We start from the raw sequence: 27,765 nt of genomic DNA, 5'->3' as shown, positions 1-27,765 counted from the left end.
TATGGAGCCAGATTGCCACACTTTTATTTTCTTATTTCAGCTCTATAGAGGGAATCATGTGGGCTGTGAACATGGATGCATTCAGAGAGATTGACAAGGGTTAGGGTTAGGGTTAGAGATGGACAAGGGTTAGGGTTAGGGTTAGAGATGGACAAGGGTTAGGGTTAGAGATGGACAAGACCGTTCATTCAGAGAGATGGACAAGACTGTTCATTCAGAGAGATGGACAAGACCGTTCATTCAGAGAGATGGACAAGGCCCGTTCATTCAGAGAGATGGACAAGACCGTTCATTCAGAGAGATGGACAAGACCGTTCATTCAGAGAGATGGACAAGGCCTGTTCATTCAGAGAGATGGACAAGGCCTGTTCATTCAGAGAGATGGACAAGACCGTTCATTCAGAGAGATGGACAAGACCGTTCATTCAGAGAGATGGACAAGACCGTTCATTCAGAGAGATGGACAAGGCCTGTTAATTCAGAGAGATGGACAAGGCCTGTTCATTCAGAGAGATGGACAAGACCGTTCATTCAGAGAGATGGACAAGACCGTTCATTCAGAGAGATGGACAAGGCCCGTTCATTCAGAGAGATGGACAAGGCCCGTTCATTCCAATGACAGCTGCTCACCCAGCGCATGATGAGGGAAAGATTACTTCCTGCGCCCGTGCCATAGTGTTTTCTAGGCCCCGCCCATCCCTGTGTCTATAGACACACACGGCCATCCCTGTGTCCTATAGACACACACACCCATCCCTATGTCTATAGACACACACACCCATCCTTGTGTCTATAGACACACACACCCATCCCTGTGTCCTATAGACACACACACCCATCCCTGTGTCCTATAGACACACACCCATCCCTGTGTCTATAGACACACACACCCATCCCTGTGTCTATAGACACACACACCCATCCCTGTGTCCTATAGACACACACAGGGACAGTAAAACTCTGGGTGGCCTCTAAACAAAAAAGGACCCAATGTTTTGGACCCAATTTTATTGCAAGTCGTGACGCATTCGGGGGAAAATATATTTTTTTCCCATAGACATACATGGGGAAAGAAACAGTCAAAAAACACTCTTTTATTTATCAAGTTGGGTCAAATCATTGGGTCCATCTTTTTTAGCTGGAGTTTCCAGCTGTTTATTTCACCATGTGTGTGTGGCAGAGCCGGGTCTGTGGGAAAGGGTCAGACAGAGAAACACCACTGTGCCTGTGCTGTGTTATGTTCCACATGTTTCAGGCGCAGGCTGAGCAACTTTCATAGGATTGATCTTTCAACGCCACCTCCAGTTCTTTTAATACATCCATGCGTGAAGGCCACCACAACAGTTAGCTGCTAACATTATTAGCATTATTAGCACTCACCCTGTTGGGGTCGAGGAGGATGCTACGTTTCCTCAGTGTCCCTACGCTGGCAGGTGGCGGCTGCAGGGGAAGAATCTGTGATTTAACTGTCGCTAATTAACTGCTAATGTTGGTCGTGCTGTAGCATTATTAGCTCAGGAGTCACTCCTGTGGGGGTCAAGGAGGATGCTACGCTAAGGTGCTCGCTACGCTCCGTTAGCGGGCATGTGGTGGCCGGCGGGGGGGGGGGGGGGGGGGGGGGGGTGTATGGCGGCGGCGTTGCCGCGGTGACATGGTCCATCTATTTAGCTGTGATTACACCCTCGTTTGTTCACGCCGGGAAACTGGACCGTGTCCAGAGCATCCGTGGACGACGGATAATGAAATCACAGCTTGCTCCTGATGTCCCTCTCATTAGGGGAGCCTGGCTAAGCTGCTGTAGTGTGTGTGTGCGTGTCAGAGGAGGCTCGTCCATTGAGGCAGGGGAGGACAGTCCTCCTCAGTTTTTGGAGAGAAGAGAGGGATTAAAATATTAATATATGAATTTATTTATTTATAAATAATATTCAATATTATCTCAGTTTTGTTCATAAAGCAGGTTTTCCCAATGGATAAAAACCCATTATTGAAATTCTAAAGCTCCAACAGTGACATCTATAACATGCAGCTGGAGGACCCATAGATATCTATGGAAGGAAGGAATGCCTCCCTTGGGCGTGTCCCTTAGGGGTCTATCAATGTAATGCCATTTTTTCATGCTAATTTGTGATTGGCCAAAATGCTGAAAAATTACCGCAAGGTAGGACAGTACTCCAAACAGGATTTAATGATTAGATTTTAGGCCAATAATCTCACAAGATCCACCCGTCAATCAACGCTATCCTTCTATCCAATCTGTCTAAAGTTCTTAAAACCCGTCCACTTGTCAATGTTCCAATCAAATTCCTGTAAACATATGTCCCACCCTCATAGCTTGTTTGCGTCGGAAATACGTCAAACTAGGGAAGTTAGATGATCTCAAACGTCCGTTTCAGTGCGACTTTAAGGAAAAATAAAGCAAGCGGAAGGAAGAGGCGGGCTCTACAAACTCGAGCCGGAAGAAGGGGCGGGCTTAAGGCAGTGAGGTGCACGTCAGGCTACGGCATAGGCAGGCGCGCAGATTGGCAGGAGGCGCAAACTGTCGGCAACTCGTCCAAAACATTTCTAGAGACTGGGTCGCAACACTGGATCGGAGAAATGCACTGAACAGCCTGGCTCCTGCTTGCGTGAGAATTGATCGCTTTGCGGTGCTTATTCCTCATCCAGTGATGGATGGGTGGATGGAAAACTTTCAACTTAATGTTCATATTGTTCTGATATTTGTAGGCTATAGTAACCTAAGAGTGGCAGCTTTGACAGCAACCCAAATGAGCAAATCCCATAGCTGTACCATTGCTAGCTAGCCATGAGCTGTTGGATACTGCATTTGCTGTGCAACGTATTCCATTGTCCAGTTGTCAAATCTATTTGCCAACAAACTGTTTGAGAGCCAGCACACCTCAGTGTCCCCTAATCAAAAACATTTTTCATATATCACCTAACCTCTCCAGCACCTCACCAATATCAATTATTTTCTCTCTTTAGAGAAGAGTACAATCCATTACAACAACTATTGCTTACAATGTTTTATTGTTATTTTGTAATATTTAATCATGAATATGATAAATAAATGCTGCATGTAGTTAAAGAAAGTGTTATTCAGTTTTTCATATATGCTGAAATTGACTGTAAATCCACTTTAAAGCTGATATTTCAAATAATAACTGACTGAGGGAAAGTCCCCCCTGGCACCCATGGGCGGTTTGCCTCTCTTCCTCCTGTCCTCCTCAGTTTTTTGAGTCACCAGCCGCAACTTGTGCATGTGTGTGACTGTCAGGCTGGTCTGGGTGTGTGTGTGTGACTGTGAGGCTGGTCTGGGTGCGTGTGTGTGTGTGACTGTGAGGGTGGTCTGGGTGCGTGTGTGTGTGTGATTGTGAGGCTGGTCTGGGTGTGGACACCTACAGCCCCCAGTATGGGACTCAGGTGATGTTTTAAACCCCCCAGTAGGGGACACAGGTGATGTTTGAAACCCAGCTGACCCAGCGCAGGACGTTAGTGGATCAGTAGCCTGCAGGCCTGAGAGAGCCGGCGCTGCTGCTGGATGTACAGGGTTCTCACCAGCAGACCAGATACACTCTAGGACAGGGGAGATATGAGGTACAGGGTTCTCACCAGCAGACCAGATACACTCTAGGACAGGGGAGATATGAGGTACAGGGTTCTCACCAGCAGACCAGATACACTCTAGGACAGGGGAGATATGAGGTACCGGGTTCTCACCAGCAGACCAGATACACTCTAGGACAGGGGAGATATGATGTACAGGGTTCTCACCAGCAGACCAGATACACTCTAGGACAGGGGAGATATGATGTACAGGGTTCTCACCAGCAGACCAGATACACTCTAGGACAGGGGAGATATGATGCAAGTGTCTTTGAGACCAAGCAATGCTTTGAGAGGAGGTTACTGTACTGTAGCTGTTTAGCCTGCTATTGGCTACATCATATGCTGGATTAGCTCAGTTGAATTGGGATGGGAACAGCGTATTGATCCATTGTGATTGTAATGTGAAGTATGAGGGTTGGCCCATTTGATCCATTTACCGTTTACCATGGTTCAGTATGAGGGTTGGCCCATTTGATCCATTTACCGTTTACCATGGTTCAGTATGAGGGTTGGCCCATTTGATCCATTTACCGTTTACCATGGTTCAGTAATGATTGGGCTGGTAGAACTCTGTAGAAGCGGAAGTAATCAAACTGCCCCTGTGGCAGTGTAATAAATATTGGATCTGCCAAGCAGGGCATGATTATTTACTTAACCTTTGTTTACCCTTCAGGCTAGTCAATTAAGAAGTTCTTAACCCACCCAGGTGCAAAACAGAATGGTACAGGCGTTCCTTTGTTCCAGCAGCCATTAGAGCCTCTAACAGGGCCTGGGTGTTCCTGGTTGCCTGAGGGTTGTGTATGTGTGCCTGTATATGCATATATATATGTATATATGTATTTATGTACATACAGTATGTTAGATGTGTAACAATATATCGTGCGCCAAAATATTGCATTATAAAAATGTAATAGATATCGTGGAGATGAGAAACTCTTGAGATATTTACATGTATTTTTTTATTTTTTTATTTATTCATTCATTCATTCATTACTTCATTTAACTTATATAAAGTGACTTTGGGTTCCCAGAAAAGTGCTATACAAATCTGATGTACTGTATTATTATTATTATTATTATTATTATTATTATTATTATAGGACTGGCTGCAAATGAGCCACTATCACCTACTAACTAAAACCCTTGTCTGTCATAGTAATGCTAGCTAACATTCTTGGTTTGAGGAGACACAAAACAACACAAATGATTTGTCTCAGAATGGGCTTGTATGCGGCTGCTAGTCTAGTGATGTTAACAAAGAGACCCGATCAACTTTCACTTTCACATTAACCTCCGTCACCAGGCTCTCCTCCATACTTTCACATAGACATTCTAGGCTACATCCACAATCTCTTGAAAATTAACCATTTCCAATTCGAGTTTATGAATCTATTTTGTACCACTATAAACTAGAGGAGTGATAGCCTACCAAAATTATTTACAAAAAATCGAAATAGCTTACAATACGTTTTTGGCTGTTTGGCTAGTGCTACTTGCTAGCTTTAGCTATCACTAGCCATAACCACCATGTCTTGTTGAGGTCAGTAGCTTGTTCTATAGCCAGTCGGTTTCTTGCCAGCGTTCTTTGCCAGGTTTGCAATAAACATTTTTGAATGCATCCCTTTGTACTGTTCATGGTAGCTAACTTTAGTTTACCATATTTGTCACACAAGCTGCAGGCCAACTGCTAGTTAGGGTTAGGGCTAGATAGAACAAGCCAGCCAACGCAAAACATACGCAGATATAGATAGCTAAGCTTATGATAGTCTTGGCTCAAGCCTTAAAGAACCATTTTAGCCCATCAAGTTTATTTTGCATAATGCCTGTGTATCCACAGGCATCTGTGTAGGTCTATAGGCCTATGCTGTTTTCTTAAGTCACTGAGCTACTGTAAGATACCTGATAATTGAGGTCTCATAATCTTCCTTTCACAATAACCTACATTATCAGACAGTAGATGATGTTTTAATAAAGTAGGCTGTATGTTGAAGTAGGCTACATGGGATTTTTACTTCTTTTTTTCCCAGGTATCGAATTGGGTATCGATAATTGTGAAATTTCACTGGTATTAGTATCGACCAGTCCATTTTTGGTATTGTATCTTATCGTATCGTATCTACTATGAAGGCCTTCCTGGTCTGGCTGTCACAGAGTGTTCATGAGACCACAGCAACCTGAGGCTAAAGAATGTAGCTGTCACTGTAACCATGGTCACCTGGCACTGGGAGAGGCTGGTGAGGTTCTCAGAGCAGAACTATTATGGTCTGCCAGTGTTTCTCTTTGCACTCTAATATGCTGCGCCCAGGAGTCCTCTCGTGTGTGTGTGTGTGTGTGTGTGTATGTGTGTGTGTGCGTGAGAGAGAGAGAGAGAGTGAGGGGAAGATCTAAGTGTGTGTGTGTGTGTGTATGAGAAGAAGATAGTATACAGCGTGTTTGTGTGTGTGTGTGTGTCAGCCTACAGTAGCCTACAGTATGTTCCTGTCACAGTACCCAGCCCTGGGCTATATTAATTGTACTTGAATATTAACGACCCACAATGCCTTTGGGCCGCAGTGATTTCCCCCGGGCTCCCACGGTAACTAGTGACCGTCGCCACATTCTCTGCCGGCTGTTTGTGCTCCTGATGCCAACAGATAAACGAGGACACAGACTCACACTCACACTCACACATCACACACACTCACACATCACACACACACACACACTCACACATCACACACACACTCACACATCACACACACACACTCACACATCACACACACACTCACACATCACACACTCACACATCACAACTATCGGCCCCTGTGTTACTGCCTCAACAGCCTGCAGTATCTCTGCACAGATCTGCACCAATTTAATATCCCATAGCAACACATCACAATCAGATATTGTCCAAACATTTTCAGTCATGCGTCATTCCCAGACCTTCACAACCAATCAGGCAGTGCAGAACATGAGGCATTAGCATAGTTCATACCTCAGCCACACCGCTACCATTATGTCCACCGCTCCTTCTCCATGGAGAGGGTGAGACGCCCGGGGAGGCAGGCCTGGCACGGCGTCCTCCCAAGCCGGGCTCACAGGAGGCGGCTGTGTAATGACTGGCCCTGGGACGCAGCGGTAGAGCAGGCAGGAAGACACAGTAATGCCACCAGCATGGGATCATTATCCGGGACACTGTGCCTCCCCGCGCTGGTAGAGCCCAGTCCTGGAGACAGCTCCTGGAGGTATGGCAGGCCTGTGGGGTGATTAGAACAGGATCTGTCACTCGGGGAGAGGGCTGCTGGCAAACCTACTGTAGAAATTCTATTTAAAAATATGGGGAAAAATACAGAATTCTGACTTTAGCTACAGTATTGTCAGAAGGAAGCTATTTTTCTGCTGCGGTGTGTGATGTAGGCCGATATTGATGCACAAAGAACATCTCCAGATGCTCAAATGAAACAAATAAAGGCTTGAAATATTTCACTTTGTGTGTAATGAATCTATAATCCATGAAAGTTTCACTTTTTGAAATAAATTATGTCATGATATTCTAATTTTTTGGAAAGGATCTGTACTGTAAATAACTAGCCTTTCATATACTGTAAATAGCTAGCTTTTCGGTAGCGTAGCTGCTAAAGCAGCATTTGTGGGAGGTGGAGTTGTGTGTTTCAACAATTTCAACAGTTTCCCCCAGGGGACCAATAACATCTCTCTCTCTCCCTCTCCCCCCCCCCCCCCCCCTCTCTCTCTCTATCTCTCTCTCTTCTATCTCTACCTCTCTCTCTGTCTCTCTCTGTGTCTCTATATGTCTGTATATCTATCTATCTATCTATCTATCTATCTGTATCAGTTTGACACTATGGAATTACACAAAAAGATAGGCACCTCCTTACCTTATTTCCATTTGAATGTCCTAATAGTGGATGAATGCTGATCTTTCTAATCTAATGTCAGAAACCCCAGAAACCCCTGGATCATATCCAGAGAGGGGCTGAAGACAGGCTGGCCTCTCAAGTGTGTGTCATTCCAGAGACCAGGAAGCAGTCCTGAGGAATCCACAGCTGTGTGGATCAGGCAGTAGTTAACTCTACCGTGTCCTGTTTAGCTGGAGGTGACAGGGACCTGTGTGTGTGTGTGTGTGTGTGTGTGTGTGTGTGTGTATGTGTGTGTGAGCTTTGACACAGAGGAATGAGAACCTCTCGCCCTCAGGCCTTGCACCGTGGTCTTAACCATGACCATGGTTACCATGGTTACCATGACCTCAGCCTCAGCCTTGACATCTGACCCCCCAACCTTGGTGCCAGAAACCCCTGAGGTGGAATACTGCATTATCTTTGACGTGCTGCCCAGCGCTGGAGTTAGGGACACTCGGGTTTGCTGCTCTTTAAAATAACTTCCACAAAATGGCGCCCTGCCCTCCAGTTAAATGTGAAGAAAACGGAACCAAACAAATTCCTCTGGCTATTGTCCAGGGCTGGAGTCTCTCCTCACTTAAGGATACAACACAGAACTAAGCTGTAATTCTAACCTCCAAGTTCTGCTGTTCGTGAACCTCCCAAAATAGTGAATAACATCACGTCATTTTGCACAGCAGGGGAACATGACGTAGGTGTGCCATGTTATATGATATTATAGTATAAAATATTTTTATACAGCTAAATTACTTGATACAAAAGCAAATATCTGACACATTTTCATAATTCTACCTACAATACTTTTGACTGGACAACAAAAAAGCTTTAAACTCATTTTTCTCAGTTCTGCACTCTGGTGAGATACCCCTTTCTTCCGTTGTAGGGCAGCATATACACTCACTCACTCTCTCTCTCTCTCTCTCTCTCTCTCTCTCACACACACACACACACACACACACACACACACACACACACCATACAAACACACACACACACACCACACACTCTCACACACACACACAACGCCACACCCATTTCATGCCAGGCCTTTAGATGCATGTTGCACGTTGAAAATGAGATCAGCCCTCCAGGCCTGGCATCAGCAGCAGTCCTGGCTGACCTTGAATACATGGAATGCGCTGGATTTAGTTCACCCAGAACAATGACAACACTGGACTGTTGCCAAAACTGCTTTTTCTGAGACAAATCAAATGCACCTTCAGTACTTAGTCACAGGAATACTTTCATATCAAACCTTTATTTATACTCGTAAAGCACTGAGGTTTCCCTCATACACAAGTAACAACAGAACAAATATACAGTAATATAGAATAATAATAATAATAATTAAGAACAATTACAGGTCGAAGTACAAATTCCAAGAGCCAAGGATTTAAACTCTGCGACTGAAGAAAGTACCTCAAGCTGTAGAGTCTGTTGTAGAATGCACTGGTTCCGTGTGTTTGACCCAGGCCCTCGGCAGCTGAGGCGAGGGTACCGGGTGGGCAGGGCTGTCTGGCTGTCTGGCAGCTGGAATTCCTGCTCTGCACAGACTTGCAGGCCGCGATAGGCCAGTTTGTTTCTGTCATTGACAAATGAAATGACTCCGCTCCACGTTCATCTTTGATTGGGCAACATGTTCCAGCCTGATAAACACTCTTACATCTTGGGTTAGAAGTCAACAAACCTCCATTAGGTTTCATCCTTCAGTATGTACAGTCACTATGTGCTGTAACTATCCTAAGATTCAACCATCCAAGCTCAAACATGCCCAAATCATGTAATGTTTATATATTTACTATATCAATTGGAATTGCTGAATTTTACAGTATACACTTAGGGTCAGGGTTAGAAATGTTGTTCCCTGATGAAGCAAACACTCTCTGTCTTCTGTCCTCAGGGATGTTTTGAGAGGCGTCCTGCTCTGCCAGAGGAGCTGTCCTGCACTCTGTCTCTCCAGGGGGAATGTGTCATATGTGTCAAGCTGTATCATAACCGACATACAGGGAAAAAGTCAAGCATAATGTTTTATTCTCAGCAATTTTCAAAGCGGAAAATCAATAATAGTAATGAGCTTATACGACCCAAGGATGTCTGTGCTGAGATGTAGATCTCCTCAATAAACTGCTGCCCCAGTTCTGCATCTGCCCTTTCTTTCACGGTTCATAGTTTGACACATTCTGACAGACATGCTGTAGTATATGAATGACATTGATCTTATGATAACTTGAGAAACAACACAATGCTTTGGACCTTGAAGTTGCACATCAAAATGTACTTTCAAACTAACCTTTTTCTTCTCTCTATTCGAGAATATGACTTTTCCTATGTCATGGTGTTGTACACTATATCCATGTTTCCTCAGGGTATGTATAAACATGTTCTGTGTGTGTGTGTGTGTGTGCGTGCGTGCGTGTGTGTCCAGCGCCGGAGCTGTTCCAGTGTCAGACGCCGGCCAAAGCGGACCTGGTCATCCTGGTGGACGGGTCCTGGAGCATTGGTCGGATCAACTTCCGTCTGGTCCGGAGCTTCCTGGAGCAGCTGGTCAGCGCCTTCAGCGTCGAGTTTGACAAGACACGCATTGGTGAGTGAGTGGTCAGTCTACATTGAGGACCGCTTACAAATAAATCACTTTCCCGTCTCTAAAATGATTGTTGCTGAACTAATACTTCAAACACATTTTCAGCATGAGGTTAAAATTCCGCTTATGTTCGACTCTGATCTGCGCATAATATCGACTACAAACCCAAACGTAGTTGAGTGTAAAGCGCTGTGGAACATGCTGAGTCAGCACACAGCCTAGTGAATGCAGTGGTAGTCTTTCAAACACACCTGCCACTCTACCAGAGGTTTGAATCCTGACCCAATGCATTTTCATTGATACAGTGCATTGACTGCTGACTAATATTCTTGCCTTAGCAGTGCAGTTATGCTAATGCTATGCTGATGTGTGTTATAAAACTAGAGATATGTTAATACTCTGCTTTTATGTTCATTTTATGTCTGTTTTTAAGTGAAGCACTCTGTGCAAGTAATTTCCCTGTTGTAAAGCACTTTGAGCTGCATTTGTTTTGTGTGAAAGGTGCTATACAAACAAAGTTTTTTTTAATTTTTTATTATTATTATTATTATTATTATTATTATTATTATTAATGAGTGTGTGCACTGTGGCCCGTATGATCGAGTGTTAATGTGTGTTGTGTTAATATGTGTTAAGTGAATGTGTGTTAGGGTAATGTGTGTTAAGTGAATGTGTGTTACTGTATGTTAATGTGTGTTAAGTGAATGTGTTATGTTAATGTATGTTAAGTGGGTGTTATGTTAATGTGTGTTAAGTGAGTGTGTGTTATGATAATGTGTGTTAAGTGAGTGTGTGTTATGTTAATGTGTGTGTGTGTGTCCTCAGGTCTAGCCCAGTACAGCGGAGACCCCAGGATCGAGTGGCACCTCAACGCCTTCACCACCAAGGACGCTGTCATCGACGCAGTCAAGAACCTGCCCTATAAGGGAGGCAACACCCTCACAGGTGCTGTCATGCAACCCGTCCAATCCCAGACAGTCAGGCAACCTGGCGTCCATTCCCAGACAGTCACGCAACCTGGGCCCTGTACTACGAAACAGGATTACAGGGTTAGCGTGATAACTTCAGGTTCAAGCCTGATTTATCCGTACTACGAAGGTGGTTCACTTTTCACCGTGCTATATCGCCGTGGTAACTTATTCTGCTGAGCTAACCTGCTCCGGGGCAGGTTAAGTTCCAGATTGGATCAAAACGTATGAAGCAATACCCGCTGACCGATCAATTCACTTGGAAAAGGGCATATGGACGTTAAGATTCTATATGGAACTTCAGTGTCCGAATTAAACAATAATCTGCAGTGCGCGAACAGCGAGAGGTTCTTAAGAAGACTTTTTACAAACCGACAAAACCCTCTTTGGCTTTCCCCGATATCATGCAGAATGACAGCTGCTTGTGCTTGAGCCATATTTTGCCTTGTGCATTGACAGTCGTAGACTGAAGGCTATGCACTGGCTTGCGTTTTATTAGTCTACCTGCAGTTTCGTGTAGACTGTGGGTGATGCGGAGAACCATTTTTTATTCAATTGTCAAGTCTTTAATGTTGATTTATTAGACTAGCCTCCCGTTCCTAGGAACAAAGATAGTAGTCTACAGTACATTTTAATTGAATTGTGATTTTAATTAAATTGTGATAGCACCAATGTCTGACAATCAATGACGTTATACGATATGTATGTATGTATATATATATTATATATATATATATATATATATATATATATATATTCATACGATGAAATAGGCTACTTTTTCCCCGTAGGCTTAGGGCCTACTTCTCCACCTCGAGCTTCACTTTTTACATTTTAATAGCCTGTTTCATCTCTAGTTCCTCTTGTATAGAGACATCACATTGTCTACTCCAACCTAAAACTATTAAAAAACTATAGCCTACATTTGCTTTATTTAAGCGTCCCCTGCCAGTCTAGGGGTTGCAGCTGAAAGAATAAGATATATTGATATAGGCTACAATTGCTTTACATGCCATAAGAATAGGCATAGCCCAATGATCTAGCCTAGGCCTACTCGTGTTCATGTGGAGGATAATGATAAAACGTAGGCAGTATTTTCATAACTTTCCTTCCTGCCTTTGGCAGTAGCGACTGTGTTGCGCCTATAGTTCATATTTCTCTAATATTGCTTCTCTTGTGTAAAATGCGGTGGACGGAACTTGGTTATGCGTGTTGTTTGCCTTGTCCATGGCCGGGTCCGAATACCCATACTAAGGTATGCGATTGGTCATTTCGAGCAAATACCTCCCCTTTTACTGTGAATGCACTCATAGCTAGATTGGACCAGCTGGGTCGACTTAACGAGTCGATAGCCACCGTCGTAGTACCGTTTATCCGTGATTGCGGTTGTCTGGTTTACTCAAGCGAGCTAGCGAAAAGTTATCCTGGATATGTTGAACAAGCTTCGTAGTACGGGGCCCAGGCGTCCAATCCCAGACAGCCACGTAACCTGTCCAATCACAGACAGCCATGCAAACCTGTCCAATCCCAGACAGTCACACAACGTGGTGTCCAATCCCAGACAGTCACATAACCTGTCCAATCACAAACGGCCACGTAACCTGTCCTCCAATCCCACTTTCAGACACTCTTCTCCAGCCTCGCCGCTGTCCAGCCTGATAACCACAGTCTGAACCACCTTCTACTGACACCATTTAGTTTGCAATCACTGTCAAATTCTTGATTTACTTAAACTATCTAATGAAACCAGTGGACCAGACCCATAAAAAACACCCCAAATACTTTCAAATACTAACCCTAACCCTAACCCTGTCATTGATCAGTGTAATTGATGGGTGTAATTGACCAATGTTATTGATGGATGTAATTGATGGGTGTAATTGATGGGTGTAATTGATGGGTGTAATTGATGGGTGTAATTGATGGGTGTAATTGATGGATGTAATTGATGGGTGTAACTGATCAGTGCATCTCTTCCCTCCAGGTCTGGCCCTGACCTACATGCTTGAGAACAGCTTCAAACCAGAGGCTGGATCACGGCCCAGCGTTCCCAAGATTGGGATCCTCATCACCGACGGGAAGTCCCAAGATGACGTCGCTCCTCCAGCCCAGAGCATGCGGGAGGCGGGGATAGAGCTGTTCGCCATCGGTACGGCGAGACGCAGCCTAATCTGTCTGTCTGCCTATCTGTCTGTCTTTCTGTTTGTCTGTCTGTGCGTCTGTCTGTCTGTCTGTCTGTCTGTCTGTCTGTCTGTCTGTCTGTCTGTCTGTCTGTCTGTCTGTCTGTCTTTTCTTTTTGTCTCTATACTGTATCCACCACCACCACATATCTCCTCATATTTCTCCCCCCTCTATGAAGGTGTGAAGAACGCAGATTTGAACGAGCTGAAGGCCATCGCCTCGCCTCCTGAGGAGACCCACGTCTACAACGTGGCTGACTTTGCTGTCATGAGCTCCATCGTCGAGGGCCTCACCAGGACCATCTGTGAGCGCGTGGAGCAGCTTGACAAGGCCATCAAAGGTCAGGCTACAGCAAGCCATTTACAACCTTTTACCCTTTACTGTATTTTATTGTAAACTCTGCTGGACAAAGCCGGCAGAGGCTGGCGGTTTGTAGCTTCATTGTTTAGAAATGTACTGTAGTCTGCATGAAGTCCGCATCTTTACTACTTTTCAAGTCTATCCTGTATGGAACTTTACCGTAAACTTTACTGTAAACGTTCCTGTTCACGCCGCCCTCTCTTCATCCTACCGTCCCTCTCCCTCGCCAGGCCACACCGGCCCTGTGACGCCCATAACCGCTCCGCGGGACCTGGTGACCTCGGAGATCACGGCGCGGAGCTTCCGCGTGACCTGGACGCACGCCCTGGGCGCGGTGGAGAAGTACCGCGTGGTGTACTACCCGGCCAGTGGCGGGCAGCCCGAGGAGAAGGTGGTCCAGGGCCGGGAGAACACCGTGGTGCTCAGCTACCTCAACTCCCTGACGGAGTACCAGGTGGCCTTGTTCGCCATCTACGCCAGCGAGGCCAGCGAGGCCCTGCGCGGCAGCGCCACCACACGTGAGTTCAGCAGGACAGGGTCTCAGGGTCTCCAGGGAGGACAGGGTCTTCAGGAGGACAGGGTCTCAGGGTCTTCAGGAGGACAGGGTCTTCAGGAGGACAGGGTCTCAGGGTCTCCAGGGAGGACAGGGTCTTCAGCAGGACAGGGTCTCCAGGGAGGACAGGGTCTTCAGGAGGACAGGGTCTCAGGGTCTTCAGGAGGACAGGGTCTCAGGGTGTCCAGGGAGGACAAGGTCTTCAGGAGGACAGGGTCTCCAGGGAGGACATGGTCTTCAGGAGGACAGGGTCTCAGGGTCTCCAGGGAGGACAGGGTCTTCAGGAGGACAGGGTCTCCAGGGAGGACATGGTCTTCAGGAGGACAGGGTCTCAGGGTCTCCAGGGAGGACAGGGTCTTCAGGAGGACAGGGTCTCAGGGTCTCCAGGGAGGACAGGGTCTTCAGGAGGACAAGGTCTCAGATTCTCCAGGGAGGACAGGGTCTTCAGGAGGACAGGGTCTCCAGGGAGGACAGGGTCTTCAGGAGGATAGGGTCTCAGGTTCTCCAGGGAGGATGGGGTCTTCAGGAGGACAGGGTCACCAGGAGGACAGGGTCACCAGGAGGACAGGGTCTCTAGGTAGGACAGGGTCTTCAGGAGGACAGGGTCTCAGGGTCTCCAGGGAGGACAGGGTCTCTAGGTAGGACAGGGTCTTCAGAGGACAGGGTCTTCAGGTAGGACAGGGTCTTCAGCTATGACAGGGTCTCCAGGAGGACAGGGTCTTCAGGAGGACAGAGTCTTCAGCACGACAGGGTCTCAGGGTCTGCAGGGAGGACAGAGTCTTCAGGAGGACAGGGTGTTTAGGAGGACGGGGTCTTCAGGAGGACAGGGTCTTCAGGTAGGACAGGGTCTTCAGGAGGACAGAGTCTTCAGGAGGACAGAGTCTTCAGGAGGACATAGTCTTCAGCAAGACAGGGTCTTCAGAAGGACAGAGTCTTCAGCAGGACAGGGTCTTCAGGAGGACAGGGTCTCAGGGTCTTCAGGAGGACAGGGTCTCCAGGGAGGACAAGGTCTTCAGGAGGACAGGGTCTCAGGGTCTCCAGGGAGGACAGGGTCTTCAGGAGGACAGGGTCTCCAGGGAGGACAGGGTCTTCAGGAGGACAGGGTCTCAGGGTCTCCAGGGAGGACAGGGTCTTCAGGAGGACAGGGTCTCAGGTTCTCCAGGGAGGACAGGGTCTTCAGGAGGACAGGGTCTCCAGGGAGGACAGGGTCTTCAGGAGGACAGGGTCTCAGGTTCTCCAGGGAGGATGGGGACTTCAGGAGGACAGGGTCACCAGGAGGACAGGGTCACCAGGAGGACATGGTCTCTAGGTAGGACAGGGTCTTCAGGAGGACAGGGTCTCAGGGTCTCCAGTGAGGACAGGGTCTCTAGGTAGGACAGGGTCTTCAGAGGACAGGGTCTTCAGGTAGGACAGGGTCTTCAGCTATGACAGGGTCTCCAGGAGGACAGGGTCTTCAGGAGGACAGGGTCTCAGGGTCTCCAGGGAGGACAGGGTCTTCAGGAGGACAGGGTCTCAAGGTCTCCAGGGAGGACAGGGTCTTCAGGAGGACAGAGTCTTCAGCAAGACAGGGTCTTCAGAAGGACAGAGTCTTCAGCAGGACAGGGTCTTCAGGAGGACAGGGTCTCAGGGTCTTCAGGAAGGACAGGGTCTTCAGGAGGACAGGGTCTTCAGGCTATCATGACATAGGGTTAAGGTGTCTGCACACTGCCCCAACCAACACCAACTTGGAATGTTGGTGTGCCATTTTTGGTGGGGTAACTGTTGGTGTTGGTTGGATGAATTTTGCAGCTGAAATGTAATCTGCCAACATTCCAACAACAGCTGACCACTTGAGAATGTTGGGTGTTAGGAGTTGGTTGGCGTTGTTTGGGGCGGTGTGCCGGCACCTTTAAGATACAACCGCCCCAGACCGCCCCATCCCGGTCCCCGCCAGGACTCGGTCTTTCCTAATTTAGAATCATTCATTCATTCAATCTTTATTTAACCTTGAGAGTCAATTGAGATTGACTCTCAATTTACAATGACGTCGAGAGTACAGAATATCACATAAAAGTGTAGAGCGCAGGGCAACAATGACACAAAGAAAACAAAGAAGGATAGAATAACAATGAAAACAAAACAAAAACATTAAGAAACAAGCATTCAAGAATTCTAAACAATTTGCAAGTACAAGCAATATAATAACCAATAGTGATTTTAAAAACAGTTTGTGTGTCCAGATTGTGTTATGGTTATTGGTGATTTAAGACCTAAATTGACTAGCGGATACCAGTGTGTTGAGTTTAAGGGTGGTTTCTAGATTGTTCCATGTGTTGGGGGCAGAGCAACTAAAAGCGGTCTTCCCGAGCTCAGTGCAAGTTCTAGGGACCTGTAGAGTGAGCCAGTCTTTGGAACAAGTGTGATGGGATCCGACCGACCAGTTCAGTAGTGTGGAGAGGTATTGTGGGAGTTCACCAATAATAGCCTTGTATATGAACAGATGCCAGTGCAAGTTAGGTCTCTCCATCAGGGAGGGCCACCCAACCTTATTGTAAAGGACACAATGGTGGGTGCTGTAGCTATCCCCAGTAATGAACCTGATGGCAGAGTGGTATACAGCATCTAGAGGTTTAAGGACAGAAGGAGTAGCATGTCTAATCTGAAGAGGGTCGAGAGTCGAGGTTGATGAATGGCAGCCAGAAAAGCCACCTCCTCAGATCTGTGCGGATACTAGGCGCCCAGATGACCTTGTCTCAAAGTTAATGGGCATGGTGTCTGGCCCGCTGCTGGCAGGCAGAGGAGGGACACACGCACACACACACGCACGCACGCACACACACACACGCATGCACACACACACACGCACACACACACACACGCACACACATGCACACACGCACACACACACATAATGCTGCATCTGCTTTTGCAGTGTTACGTTTTGGTAGTAGCGATATTTCTGTTCTCCTGGTGTGCAGACTGGGGGTTAGGGTTAGGGTTAGTGCAGACTGCATTTGCTGTTATTGGCCATCGTAGGCCGATGAGCATGAAGATTGAAGTGATCTGGAATCGTGGCCTTGGGGCAGACCTGGGCCCATTGTATTTACAAATACCTGGGGTGCATTTGATTTGTCTTACCCAGTGCAATTAATTATTTGACCCTGATCTGACGTTGGTGTGACCCCCGACCTTTGTCTCTGTGTTGCAGTGGCTCTGCCCATGGTGAATGACCTGCAGCTGTTTGACATCACACACAGCACCATGAGGGCCCGCTGGAAGATGGCCGAGGGGGCTTCTGGATACATGATCCTCTACGCGCCCCTGACAGAGGGGGACCACTCAGACGAGAAGGAGGTGAGGGGGGGGGGCATTCAGATGAGGAGGGGGGGGGGACCACTCAGACGAGAAGGAGGTGAGGGGGGGGGCATTCAGATGAGGAGGGGGGGGGGGACCACTCAGACGAGAAGGAGGTGAGGGGATGGGCATTCACATGAGAAGGGGGGGGGACCACTCAGACGAGAAGGAGGTGAGGGGGGGGGCATTCAGATGAGGAGGGGGGGGGGGGGCACTCAGACGAGAAGGAGGTGAGTGGGGGGGGGGGGGGGTATTCAGATGAGGGGGGGGGGGACCACTCAGAAGAAGGAGGTGAATAGAGATCTACAGTAACAGTATGGTCATATCACCCTTATAGTGACCAAAACTATCACGGTTATCAGTATTATCGCGGTATAATAAATTATGCTGAAAATTTTCAGAAACGACTGATACACACATTGGAAGCATTTCACCAAGTTATGTACTGAATATTAAATTACACATAAAATTGGCAGCACTGTGCACTTTTTGTTTGCATAAATATTAAAATGTGTCTTGGAGACTGTTGCTAACTTGGATTGATGCTGGATAATGTATTTACAGTGAGTTTTTCAAAGCGTGGGAATCAAACCCGGTTTTAATGGTAATTTTATCACGATAAATGTAATCAAATTTTATGGCGTTTTATCATTATACCGGTTATCGTTCCATCCATAGAGAGGAATGGGGGGCATTCAGAGGAGAAGGAGGTTGGAGGGGCAGAGAGAGAGAACAGAGGGAGGGAGAGGTGAAAGAGAGATGTGTGTGTGTCTGTGTGTGTGTGTGTGTGTGTGTGTGTGTGTGTGTGTGTGTGTGTGTGTGTGTGAGGGAGATGGGAAAGAATGGTCTTTAAAATTAAGAGATAGAATCCATGCAGGGGGAATAGGTTATCTAAATCTGTCTCATATCTACAGTGTGTGTGTGTTAAGTATGTGTGTGTGTGTGTGTATGTATTCATGTCTGTCATCATTTATGAAATCTATGGTGTGTGTCTGTGTGTTTGTGTGTGCGTGTGTGTGGGTGTGTTTGTGTGTGTGTGTGTGTGTGTGTGTGTGTGTGTGTGTGTGCGTGCGTGTGTGTGTGTGTGTGTGTGTGTGTGTGTGTGTCTGCGTGTGTGTGTTTGTGTGTGTGTGCAGGTGAAGGTGGCAGAGACGGTGAAAGAGGTGGAGCTGGAGGGTTTGACTCCGGAGACTGAGTACACGGTGACGGTCTACGCCCTGTACGGAGAGGAGGCCAGCGACCCCATGACCAGCCAGGAGACCACGCGTGAGTCACACACACACACACACACACACACACACACACACCATACAACCCCCCCCACACACACATACACCATACACACCATACTGTACACACATACACAAACACACACACACACGGCTGCACACACACTCATACACACACACACACACACACACACACACACACACATACAGTATACTTGCACAAACGCACTCTCACACACAGACCATACACCCCCACCACACACACACACACGGCTGCACACACACGCACACACACACGGCTGAACACACTCACACACACACACACACACATACAGTATACTTGCACAAACGCACTCTCACTCATACACACACCATACACCCCCACCACACACACACACACGGCTGCACACACACTCACACACACACACACACACACACACACACACACACACACCATACACACCATACTGTACACACGTACACAAACACACACGCTCACACACACACACACACACACACACACACACACACACACACACACACATATACAATATACTTGCACAAACTCACTCTCGTACACACACATGCACGTAGCCTCACAAGCCCCACACACACACGCACACACACACACACACAGTACAACATATGGCTTGACAGTCACACACACCATTTTTATATGCAACTGCATGTATGCTAGGGCTGTCACTAAGACTTGACTTAGTGAGATCTGATTCCTCAAGTCTTGCCCATCGTCCAATCATTATTCTATTTGCCTAGGCCTACCTGTATAAAAAATACCATAAGGAAAATATAGACCTATAGGTTTAACAAACGCACATGCCTTGGATTTAAATCAAATTAGTTTGGCTAAATTGCCTTTGTCAATTGGTGCAGAGCAGTGTGCGAAATATCTTGTGATAATCAGGGATTTGTTATGTTGAAGTCTGAATAAATACTGAGTAGGCTACTTTCATGAATGCAAGCCAATTTTCAATCAACTAAGCTATACACGCTTTGCATACACATCGTAGGAACAGATCTTGAACTTTTCAAGGCTAATATCGTTAACAATAAGGCCAGGGTTAGGGTTAGGGTTAGGCCAGGACTACAACTAGGCCTGCGAGCACATATGCCTGAATCCACCAGAGCACTCTCCCGACACACTCACTGCACAGCAGGCAGGGCTATCACAATTCAGTCACAACAAACATGCTAGAATATTCTCTTACCTTAAAAAAATATTTAAGGTTATTCCAAAGTTTGCAAGTAGGCCTAATGAACTTTGGATTTGTTCTGTATTTTAAACCAGACCAGTGATCTGTCCTGATATAAAAAGTAAAAATATGCTATATATCATAATTCACTGGGAGAAACCAGGCAGTTCTATGTAAAAGCAGACATTCAGCACCCCCATAGAGCCGGAATGGAATGATCCTGTGTAAAAAAAAAATAAATCTTATTGACATGTTATCTTATAGACATGTTATCTTATTAACTAGAAATTAGTTCACATACATGCTGCCTTCGCCTTCAATGAGAATGTAGTGTGAAGCCAGCTGCATGAACAAGCCACAACACACTGGCTCTGATGGAGCCACAGGCTGCTACACAATTACATGTTACGCTGCCAGCAATGCCTTTTACTGCTCTATTTGCGAGCATCATTTTCATCTTGAAGTCTGGGCTCAATCCGTCGCACGCCTGCTTTGTAATTAGCGTTTTATTAAGCGTCTCTGAGCTCCCTGCTGCGTCAGGGCACGTCTGCAGCCGAGCTACTGATGCTTGAAGACAGAAACAAGAAACCACGTTTCAGCTGGTTTGACGTTCAGGGTTCTGGGAAGAGCAGCGTCGGAGGACAGTAGCGGTAGACTTCACCAAACCTTACAGCTTAACACTTTCCCTCTTGCCAGCTTTACAATCCCCCGTTCTCCCCATTGAACTGACCCCAGACCAGCCTATCAACAGCATCCCTCTCCTGACCCTCATTCAAACTGACCCCAGACCAGCCTATCAACAGCATCCCTCTCCTGACCCTCATTCAAACTGACCCCAGACCAGCCTCTCCACCAGCATCTCCCTCCTGACCCTCAATCAAACTGATCCCAGACCAGCCTCTCCACCAGCATCTCCCTCCTGACCCTCAATCAAACTGATCCCAGACCAGCCTCTCCACCAGCATCTGAAACTGAGCGTGTGTGTCGTCCCTCCTCCAGTGCCCCTGATCCCGGCCAGGAACCTGCGCTTCTCTGACATCAGCCACAGCTCCGCCCAGCTCAGCTGGGACGCGGCGTCCAGGAAGGTTAACGGCTACCGCATCATGTACGTGAAGACTAGCGGGGTGCAGACCAATGAGGTAGGAGGGCCCGGCCGCACCCAGCCAATAGCCATGACCCAATTTTTCAAATTTACCTAATCTGAAAGTAGCCAGAAGTTCCCTTCCCTCTTTACCTCAGCAACTAAACTAAATATAAAACAAAATGTAAAGTTTTGTTCCGAACCCAAACTGAGGACGACTGGACACACAGTAGATTGACTAGCTCCTATTTAAAACATAATTTTGTTGAACTAAATAATACAAATTCTGTTTATTAGAGATAATGCTATAACTCATTCCTTGACCTTTAACGCTTTCCCTGTCATGTGACTCTAGGTGGAAGTGGGCCGTGTCACCACACTGTTCCTAAGGAACCTGACCTCTCTGACAGAGTACACGGTGGCCATCTTTGCCATCTACGACGAGGGCCAGGCCGAAGCTCTGACCGACAGCTTCACCACAAGTAAGACTAGTTAGCTAGTTAGTCAGCTAGTCAACTGGCTAGTTAGTGAGTTATTTAGTTAGTTTGATAGTTTATTTGTTAGTTACCTAGTTGGTTAGTTACCTAGTTAGTTAATTAGATAGCTAGTTAGTTGGCTAGTAGGTTAGTTTGTTAGATAGATAGTTATTTGGTTCGTTTGTTAGTTAGTTAGTTAGTTAGTTAGTTAGTTAGTTAGTTAGTTAGTTAGTTCTCTATAATGAGAGCCAGCTGGACTAGCTCTGACAGCTTTACCACCAGTAATGCTAGTTAGCTAAGTTAGTAAGTTACAGTAGCTGGTTAGTTAGCTAGGTTAACTAGGTTAGGTAGTTAGTTGGTTAGTTAGCTGCTAGTTAGCTAGGTTAGTTAGGTTCAGTAGTTAGCTAGGTTAGCTAGCTATTTAGTTAGCTTGCTTGTTAGATAATAGTGTCTACTGAAACAGTCTACTGATGCCATTCTGTGTCTGTTTCTGCGTTTGTTTGTGTATATGTGTGTGTGTGTGTGTGTGTGTCTGTGTGTGTGTGTGTGTGTGTGTGTGCGTATGTACTGTATGTATGTTCCAGAAAAGGGCCCTGCGCCAGTGGGCTTGACGAGCAGCGAGGTGTCCACAGAGAGCTTCAGGGTGTCATGGCGACACGCTGCTTCTGACGTGGTCCTGTACAAGCTGGCCTGGACCCCCGCCAGGGGCGGAGACACCAAGGAGGTGAGGCCCGGGCTCAGGACTGCCCCTCTCGGTCTGTCTGTCTGTCTGTCTGTCTGTCTGTCTGTCTGTCTGCCTGTCCATCTGTCTGTCTGTCTGTCTGTCTGTCTGTCTGTCTGCCTGTCTGTCTGTCTGTCTGACTCTGTTTGGCTTAATTCACACAGCAGGTCATATATTTGACTCCCGTGTGAACAGCCCACGGCCCTGAACAGACCTGCATGCGCAGAAGAACAATAACAAAGACGTCCGGATGTCACGCGCAGCGCAATGTTTACGGAAGTAATGTTAACTGGTAACGTTACAACCACAACTGAAGTTAGCCTTTACTACTGGTTGATTTTCAAGTATTTGTGCAGTGGAAGCCGGTGACGGTATGAGCAAATGGTTGTTGTTGTTGTCCATGTCTATTTTGCAGTTATTGCCAAGGAACCGCTGCAGAATTGTGACGATTGTCACTTTGCCTTAAACGCGACATGACTGTGCAGATGGTGGGCGCATTGCAAAACATCAGATGTGTCCGATATAATACCACCTCTGAAAGAGACCCAGGTTGGATTTTAAAAAAAATCTGATTTCATGTGACTTGTGCTGTTCACATGGTCATGAAAAAAACAGATGCAGTCGCATGTAGGCAAAAAGATCGGATTTGGGTCACATTTCACTGCCGTCACATTTCAAAGCTTTTCTCTCTATATATCTGTCTGTCCCTCTCTCTCCGTCTGTCCCTCTCCCTCTCTTTTTCTCTCGATGTCTCTGTCTGTCTCTCTTTCTTTCTCTCTCTCTCTGTCTGTCTCTCTCCCTCTCTTTGTCTCTCTCTCTCTTTCTCTCTCTCTCTCTCTGCCTGTCTGTCAGCTTCTGTCAGTGAGTTTCTCAGTCTGTCGGTCTGTTTATCGTGCTTATTCTCATGGTGAATGGTAAATGGACTGCGTTTATGTAATGCTTTTATCCACTTTACACTGGCCCACTTCACACTGGCCCACTCTACCTCCTGAGCCACAGCCAGCCCCGCTATAGACCTTTCTGACCTGTCAATCACGCGGAGAATAATAACCAATAAGGTTACTTGATTTCTTAAGACCACTTCTCTGATGTCCCACAAACAAAGCTTGACCCGCGTTGTGTTCATAGATTAGACATTAGTTTGAAGAAAATGGTTCTTAAAACATACAGAAAACCGTCCTGCAGGCTGCTGTACCATAATGTTATAAGAAAACATTGCTGCACGATACTCCACACCTCCCTCCAGACATCCGTTTACAGTAGCGCCGACACAAAAGCTACGAAGCTAATAACGTTAGGTGCTTGATGTACAGTAGCTAATTAGCCCCTAGCTAACAGATCATTCTCACATATTCTCACTTATTTTCTAAGAATGGATGCCACTCTCCCTGCTTTACATGTGTAGTAAGACTCCTCGATTTGTCCTGATGAATTTCAATCTGGAGTTTGTGAGGCATCTGTGCTTTCTGGGTAGATCGCCAACACTAAGCCTCAACTCGAATGTTGTCACCTGCTCCGTCTGAAATCCAAATCTCATGGATATATCCTCGTGTAAAATAGTTAAGGCCTTTCTGTAGAATCTCTAAGTAGAATCTCACAAAGTAGTGACACTTGGTAAATGACATACATCAATATTGTCAGGAATCCTTGAGAGAATCATCAGGTATGTGCTGTTCAGTGGCCATTTTATTAATATGCTCCAAAGTTTGTGGGGCATAGAAACAATAACTAGGGGGTGCGGAACTTGTCGCCTGAATAGGAAATTCCTGCAGCGTGTGTGTGAGTATGTGTGTGCGTGTATGTGTGCGTGTATGTGTGTGTGCTTGTGTGTGTATGTGTGTGTGTGTGTGCGTGTGTGTGTGCGCGCGCGTGTGTATGTGTGTGTGTGCGTGTATGTGTGTGTGTGTGTGTGTGTGTGTGCGTGCATGTGTGTCTATGTGTATGTGTGTGTCTCCAGTCTGACCATGTTTTATTCTTCCGGTGTTTGGGCCTTTGGCTCCATTTGCTGTTGAGATAATTGCCAATCACAGAAGTCCTGTCGTCTCTCTGGAGAAATACGGCGTTGCCTGCTGATCAGAATCTCCCTCCATCTCTCCGCCCACCCGCACCTCCCTCATTCCTCTCCTCTATCTCTCTCCTACCCCTCGTCTTTTATTCCCCCCCCCCCCCCCCCTCCCCCCCTGCTCCCCCCCATCTCCAGGCCCTGGTGAACGGGTACCTGAACAGCTTCGTGCTGACGGGCCTCAGGCCTCTGACGGAGTACCGGGTGTCCCTCTCCGCCGTGTACGAGGACGAGTCTGAGAGCGAGGTCGTGGGCGTCAGGGAGACCACAGGTAGCGCCGCCTCACACCTGGGCTGCTCGGACGTTCTTACTGTCATGACCGGGTGAATAGTTTCCTTATGTGGCTCAGACAGACAGACAGACAGACAGACAGACAGACAGATGTTTTCTTATGTGGCTCATACAGACAGACAGACAGACAGACAGACAGACAGATGTATTTCCTGATATGTTTTGTTTTTGTGTTTTGCAGTGGCGAGAGCGACAACCACTACTGTAAGAACCACCGTCACGCCTAAAGCAGGTAAAATATCTTTTAGAGTAGGGAGGCACCGATATGAACATTTTGATGCCGATAACAGATATTAACATTGCTGTCATGGCCGATAACTGATATTCACTGATGTCGATATGATCTGTATAAAAACAAGTTTCTATGATAGTCAAATGTTATACATATTGAAACACATGGAAATACTGTCTCTATTTCCAAAACATTTGGAAAATCCGATAAATCATAGATTTGCCTCAACAACAACAAACACGTCAGCAGCTAGACACAAATAATTATCGGCTGTTCACATTGGCCCTGTTTTGCACATCGGACCGATACCAATATATTAAAAAATGACATTGGACCGATACCAATATATTATAAAATGACATCGGCGGATACCGATATGATTGCCGATATATCGTGCATCCCTATTTGAGAGTAAAAGGATGATGGAACACATTATGATAGTCCAGTGTGTCTCTTTCACTGCCCTTCTCTACACAACGCCATTCTATTCTACTCTATTCTATTCTCTTTCCCCCTCCTGCCTGTCCACCCTCCCCTCCTCCCCCCTCCCTCCCTCAGTGCCCAGGCTCGGGGTGCGGAGCCTGCAGCTCAGTGAGCAGACCACCTTCAGCATGCTGGTCTCCTGGGAGATGCAGAACGCCAACGTGCGCAGCTACCGCCTGTCCTACATCACGGCCCGTGGCGACCGCGCGGAAGAGACGGTGAGGGGGGCGGGGCCAGGCCGGCGGGGTAAGGGGGGGCGGGGCCAGGACAAAGGGTGGAGGCGGTGAGGGGGGCGGGGCCAGACCACGGGGTGAGGGGGGGCGGGGCCAGGCCGGCGTGGAGGAGACGGTGGGGAGGGGGCGTGGCCTGCCAGGCAGCAGGCTGAGGAGGGGCGGGGTGAGGAGGGGTGAGGAGGGGAGGGGTGAGTAGGAGGGGTGAGGTGAAGGAGGGGTGGTATGGTGGTTCAGCGGGGAAACTCGCTGGGAGCAGACGACTCACGTTTCCACGGAGGTTTTCATCCCAGCTAATCCCAGTAAATCTGTGGTTTGTAAATCTGCAGCTCCAGCTTTGTACAGCTTAACTCCAAACTTGAACCATCTCCAACCCCCCTGGCGTAGCGTAATGATTCTAACCTGCTCTTGGCCTAGTGGAACGGTTCTCCTGCTCTTGGCTTAGTGGAACGGTTCTCCTGCTCTTAGAGCAGTGGTTTGGTTCTTCTGCTTGCCAGGTTCATAAAAAGGAGGAACCATTATTATTAGGTTAATAACACTTTTACAAGCTAGCCCAACTTGTGATATTCCCACTATTTCTTTCTTTCTTTATTATTATTCTTCTCCTCAGTTTTTTCGCCCTTAACTACTTCTTCATACTTTGTGCTAGAAACTTCATTCAAACTTTAAAATGTTCATCGTCTTTAGCTGTTTCCCGGATGTATTCAGATTTTTGATATTTTTTATAGTTTTTTAGTAATTTAACTTTTAATAGTAATTTTTGTGCCATTGAAACTGCTTGTGGAATGTTCAGTATCATTATGTTTTTAGAGTGGCGGCCGCTGTTGCTTTGAAAATATTCACACATTTTGTAAACTGCTGGCACTCAATCAATCAATTAATCAATCAATCAAAGCTTTATTTGTATAGCGCATTTCATACCCAGAGGCAACACAATGCGCTTTACAGAGAACAAGAGAGGTGGACATACGACCCACTCTCTACATATTCCAGAGGGAAGAAAAAAAACAGTAATCACCCGGGGGCCAGATAAGTGAGCTGTAAAAATTCTTCCCTGACCGCTCTCAACAAGGCGATCGAGCAAGCTCCAGGAGTATGTTTGTCTACCGGCTAAGAACATTTATAAAGCAATACATTACATTAAATTACATTTCAGAGTAAGAGAGGCTAAAAAGCATCATAGGAGAGAGAACATTCTACGGACATGCTACGACATCCACAGCAGACACGGGGGTATCTATCGGACTCCGGGAGGTCTGCTGGTGACAGTGGGGCATCCACTGGACCTGGTTAGAAGATAGGAGGGAGAGAGCGAGGCACTAGGGAGAGGGAAGGCAGAACAGGGTTAGTAGCACATAGAGCCATACAGACCACACAGATATTGAAACAGGCAACCTGTGTGACTTACTGTTTTTGAGGTATGACGATTTTTTCGGCAACTGCGCTCCCCATTTAAACATATGGCGCTGCACTAACTTTTGAGCTGCTAATTTAGAATTTTTACCCTTTTTCTAACTTTGTCGCCATGCCTACAGTGTTTAAGCTATACGGACATATTATACATAGAAATGTTCTGCAAGTTCTCAGGATTCCTATGGTATCAATATATAAGCTGTAACATTTATAGTTTTTGCGATAGAGCTGTCTGAATCGGACAGGTACACGCACCCTATTATAACTAATGTGGTAGCACAGAACTCAGCCAAAGTGGAATAGAGACACATGATCTTCACTGGTGGGGGCCGGTGGGTAGCCCGGCGAGGAGTACACCGTCCCTGACTGGCTATGACCAAAAGGGGCGGAGCCTCGCCACCCCGCCACTATTCACGCCACGGAACCCACTTTTCAGCCCCTGAGTGGGATAGAGACACACGGTCTTCGACGGTGGGTGCATGGAGATTGCCCGGTCTGTAGTAGTTCTAGCAGTAGCTGTTAGATACAGCTGCAGCAGCTAGCCCACCTCACATTTTCTCCAGGAAATGTACTTTCTAGTTGTGGTTGGAATCTCACCTCCAGCTTCCTCTGTCTGTCTTTCTGTGGCCCACTGGTCACATGACTGGGTCTGGAGACGGACAGTAGCAGAGGTGGTTTGATGAGTCCCGTCCACATTTTTGAAAAGTCCCAAACATCAAACTCAGCAGAATTCTCTCTGGTCCAGCAGGTAAATGTCTGGAGTTGTTGGAACTGAGCTGATAGAAAGTTCCAGAAGCTCTGGACAGCTCCTCCTTCCAGCCAGTGCTGGAGACTGACCAGCCCAGCGGTCTG

At 46.8% G+C, this 27,765-nt stretch overlaps 1 protein-coding gene across 1 annotated transcript in view; it reads left to right on the top strand.

Annotated features, from left to right (window-relative positions):
* Positions 1–27,765, top strand: part of col14a1b (collagen, type XIV, alpha 1b) — a gene marked incomplete at both ends in the record, with an annotated part of 115,224 nt that overhangs the window by 32,568 nt on the left and 54,891 nt on the right. Inside the window, 13 exons of the mRNA XM_084454942.1 lie at positions 9,931–10,089; positions 10,912–11,031; positions 13,039–13,203; positions 13,414–13,575; positions 13,826–14,113; positions 17,336–17,481; positions 18,618–18,747; positions 20,924–21,063; positions 21,361–21,487; positions 22,066–22,205; positions 24,403–24,535; positions 24,737–24,787; positions 25,346–25,488. Coding sequence (XP_084311068.1) covers positions 9,931–10,089; positions 10,912–11,031; positions 13,039–13,203; positions 13,414–13,575; positions 13,826–14,113; positions 17,336–17,481; positions 18,618–18,747; positions 20,924–21,063; positions 21,361–21,487; positions 22,066–22,205; positions 24,403–24,535; positions 24,737–24,787; positions 25,346–25,488 — 1,904 coding nt within the window. The remainder of the gene's footprint in view (positions 1–9,930; positions 10,090–10,911; positions 11,032–13,038; positions 13,204–13,413; positions 13,576–13,825; positions 14,114–17,335; positions 17,482–18,617; positions 18,748–20,923; positions 21,064–21,360; positions 21,488–22,065; positions 22,206–24,402; positions 24,536–24,736; positions 24,788–25,345; positions 25,489–27,765) is intronic.

Source organism: Borostomias antarcticus (assembly GCF_949987555.1).
Source record: "Borostomias antarcticus genome assembly, chromosome: 21".
NCBI classification, from domain to species: Eukaryota; Metazoa; Chordata; class Actinopteri; order Stomiiformes; family Stomiidae; genus Borostomias; species Borostomias antarcticus.
The sequence above is the reverse complement of the archived record's forward strand: the minus strand, read 5'-3'. Positions and strand labels throughout refer to the sequence as shown.